The 3,792-nt window shown below is 42.0% G+C and overlaps 1 protein-coding gene across 1 annotated transcript; it reads left to right on the forward strand.

Moving 5' to 3' along the window:
• Nucleotides 1–57: 57 nt before the first annotated feature.
• On the forward strand, nt 58–3,792 carry PHACADRAFT_33518 (uncharacterized protein; the record flags this gene model as incomplete). The annotated part of the gene is made up of 15 exons (XM_007402039.1): nt 58–216; nt 272–274; nt 314–321; nt 362–546; nt 728–942; nt 1,239–1,460; nt 1,513–1,692; nt 1,743–1,852; nt 1,991–2,186; nt 2,242–2,394; nt 2,446–2,548; nt 2,662–2,801; nt 2,840–3,049; nt 3,182–3,487; nt 3,550–3,792. 15 exons carry the CDS (start codon nt 58–60, stop codon nt 3,790–3,792), a joined length of 2,433 nt encoding a protein of 810 aa, XP_007402101.1.

Below are 3,792 nucleotides of genomic sequence, written 5' to 3' on the forward strand. Positions count from 1 at the left end.
AAAAAATCAGACGCTCATGATAGAGAGCGCTCAACTGCTCTCGCCGAGGCTCTCACGATGCGCGTGCGAGATTGTCTAACCACTCAGTTGATCTCAAAAACAATCACGATGCAGGTAATTGGCATCTTGCTTGATCAGAATGTGTCTCGCCCTGCCCCGGAGACTTCATGTGCACAACACTCGACGACTAGAGCAGAACTGTGTTTCCCCTCTCTGGTACAGCCTTTAGAACTCACGTGCGAGGACCAACAAATCAACTAGAACTCTTTAGGCTGTAAGTACTGGTTACTGCTGAATGTTTCTGCCGCTTCAGCTAACCAGGTGAGTACAGAACTGCCATTTGCTAAACCGGCATGACCAGCCGTGGTTATCACAAGCAGAAGGCATCTCCACAATGCGGATACTGTGACAAGACCTTCAAGTCAACACGGGGTTTCTTCCAACATGAGAACTCTTGTCGGGCTAAACGCGAGCATGAATGGCAAGATCAACAAGCCATACAGACGATCTTAGAGCATGAGCGAGAAAGTAGGAGAACAAAGAGAGGTGTGTAATTTGAATCTCATTTACTGGTCATATTCTGATGCTGCATAGCTCGCATTCAGCGTTCTTCACCACTGATGCTGCCTAATGAGCAGCCTGCATTCATCCAAGGCATGTACCATTCCAGGTCTTTTCTCCAGGTTATTATATACCTGAATGTCATATCTGGGTACATTAAATGCAGAAAATCAAGAAACAGCACAGGAAGCATCTCTGAATTCTCCATCATCTTTGCCTTCACTGGCATCTCATGCACCTTTCTCTCACCAGCCTGACTCACCTGCATTGCAACATTCCAGTCCGCTGCTGTCCAATGAGCAGCCGCTCATGGATGACATCAAGGTTGAGTATCATCCCAAGAGTGGACATGGCACAAAGATATTTCATTTCAATGACTATGTTTGTGAACGGCCTATAGTCAACTATGAGGACTCGGAGCCCTGGTGGCCATTTTTGTGCAGAGACGACTTCAAATTTGCAGATGCTATTCTGCGTGGCGGGATGAACCAAGAGCAGATCAAGATTGCCCTTGATATTATTAATTGTGTGGCACGAGGATGCTCTGACTTCTCACTCCGGTTGTATCGTGACCTCGAGCAAACTTGGGAGCAGGCTTCTGTGTGCTATTCTGGGGTGTGCTAACTTTATAAGTGGCATGATCTTTGATTTATGTTTATATTTATTCTGTATTCTAGTTCAAAAAGCACACTGTTTCCATTGACTACAAGAACGAAGAGCTCAAATATGATGTTCTTGTTCGAGACACTGAGCAACTGCTCAAATTACTGATCGAAGATCCAAAGCTTGGCCCAAAATTTCAGTGGAATGCTCGGCGCATGTCAAAATGGTTTGGAGAGAAATGGGAGTCATTTTGGGAGCCGGAGCGATGTACTAGATCATACGTGTGGGATGTTCAGGTGAGCACACTTGTGATAATTGAATCAGTGCAAGTAAATGAATAAATTGCAGTCTGAACTTCCTGAAGGTTCAAAGCCTTTAGGGATATATTTGTATGCAGATAAGAACAAGCTGTTCACATTTGGAACACAGAAAGGATATCCAGTTGTTATGCGGATTACCAACCTAGAAGCACAAGTTCGTCATGGATGTGGTCTTGGAGGTGGGCATATTGTAGGGTTTCTTCCTCTCGTAAGTTGCAATGACTTTGTTCTAAGTTAACCACCTGATAATTAAGGTAGATTGATGAGGATGCAGAGCACACAGGCAAAACTAGCTTTGCAAACCTCAAGCGCAAAGTTTGGCATGCTGCAGTTGGCAAAATTATTGAGCCACTGATGCCGTTGGCCAAGTTTGGCTAGACGATTCACTGTGGTGATGAAATCACACACTGCTTCCATTCTTTTGGAAATATATTTGCTGGAGACTATGAGGAGCAGCAAGCAGTTTAAGTTAATTTTGCATAAATTTCAGTACTTAAACTATTCAGGGCTTGCATGTGTCACATACGTGGCAATAATTGTCTTAAGCTATGTCCTGTAGGCAAGGTTTCACATGAAGAGCTGAAAATTTTAGAGAAGGAGTGGCCTGAGCGTGCTGTAGCTGAGGCACAAGAAGCACTCAGTCGCACTTTAGCAGGAGAGTGTGAACAAGCCTCAAAAGACCTTGGCTTACGTACACTCCGTGTTTGTTGCCAATCTTTTAATTTTCATTTTCAATCTAAAACATGCTTATTTTTAGAACATCACATGGGATTTTTCTCATACTGATTCCCACAAGGCCAGATCTTTTAACGAGCTTCACTACTGTAAAAGTGGTGTCTTTGGCTATCATTGTCTAAAGGAGTTAAAGGCTCAAATCAAAGTGCATGAAGCAAATGGTCAATCTTTCAATGTGCATCTTGACAATAGGTATAGTACTTCCATTTTTATATACGCACTATAGCTGGATAAAACATTATATCAATTATTGAGCATTAAACAAATTTCACACTGGCAAAACCTTACCATTTTGAGAATGGCTTCACACAGATCAATTTCACAGATGGGTCAAAATATGATAATCTTGCGAAGGTGGGCTTGATTATAAACTGCTGTATATATTAAGCTAACCTATATTGAATTATTATATTTGCATCATACAACACCTTCTCAAAATCAGAAAATCCACGAGAGTACACTCTTTTATGGCTTATTTGCAACTACACCAAGTGCAAAACTCTTGCTGGTCTTGAAGTCCATACGGAGTCCACTTTGCAAGCATTAGAAGATGTCATTTTGTCTTTTGGAGCTATACTTAATGTAAGAATCATTCTCCATCTTTGTATAAGTGCTAATAGCTAAAGAAGGAATATGACAAATACGGTGAAAATGATGCTCAATCCAAGGACTGGAATGTAATCAAGATTTACATCCAGAAGCATATCAAACGTGATGTGTGCCTTAAATATACCCTGTTGAGTATGACTACAAAGCAGTCTGAGAAGTTTCATGGCCCTATGCGGAAAAATTATCTAAACCGCACAAATTTCAAACATGTCATAGAGCAGGTATGTTCATTCTATTTAGAGAAGGTGGTACTATATTGAAAATAACAACAATATAGCTTGCAAAGTGGGATCACCGATTTTTCTGTGCGAACGCAATTCATGAAAGCATTGAAGCCTGGGATTTGCTTTTAGAAGAGCAGGCACAAAGCAGAGGAAAAGGCACAGAAAGAGAAAAATGAAGCAGAGGGAGGAAAGCCAGAAAAAGAGCAGGAAACCACACAATGGCATCAAATTTACCTTGAAGTTCCCTATCCATCAATCAGCTTTTCTGCTCTTGAACGTGCACACACCAATGATCCAGCATTTGACAGGTTCAGAATTCGGCTCAACAAGTTTCTGCATACTTTTCTGAATATCCCTGAAAACCGCATTGCCTCAGAATTAGAGAATGAGCCTGATAACTACATATACACCACACAGCTCACTGCTACAGACACGGTACGTGATCAAGTATCACTAGCTTAAATGTTGTTAAACAACCTAACTTTTTACACTGCAAGATCACTGAATGCTGGCTCCTTCAAGTTGACTATAAGTCAACGGTGACATGGGAGCTTATAGAAGACAAGCTGCGCTGCAGTCCAGACTTCCACGGTCACCTCCGATACGATACTATTATTTTCAGAGATGGACCAAACACATTCACCTTTGCATGGCTTGTCAGTATCTTTATTTGCCAGACAGATGGGCACCGGCCCCCGGTAGCACTTGTGCAGCCATTTGATGTTGGTATTGGTGGCTGA

Source organism: Phanerochaete carnosa (genome assembly GCF_000300595.1).
Source record: "Phanerochaete carnosa HHB-10118-sp unplaced genomic scaffold PHACAscaffold_16, whole genome shotgun sequence".
In the NCBI taxonomy this organism is placed as follows: Eukaryota; Fungi; Basidiomycota; class Agaricomycetes; order Polyporales; family Phanerochaetaceae; genus Phanerochaete; species Phanerochaete carnosa.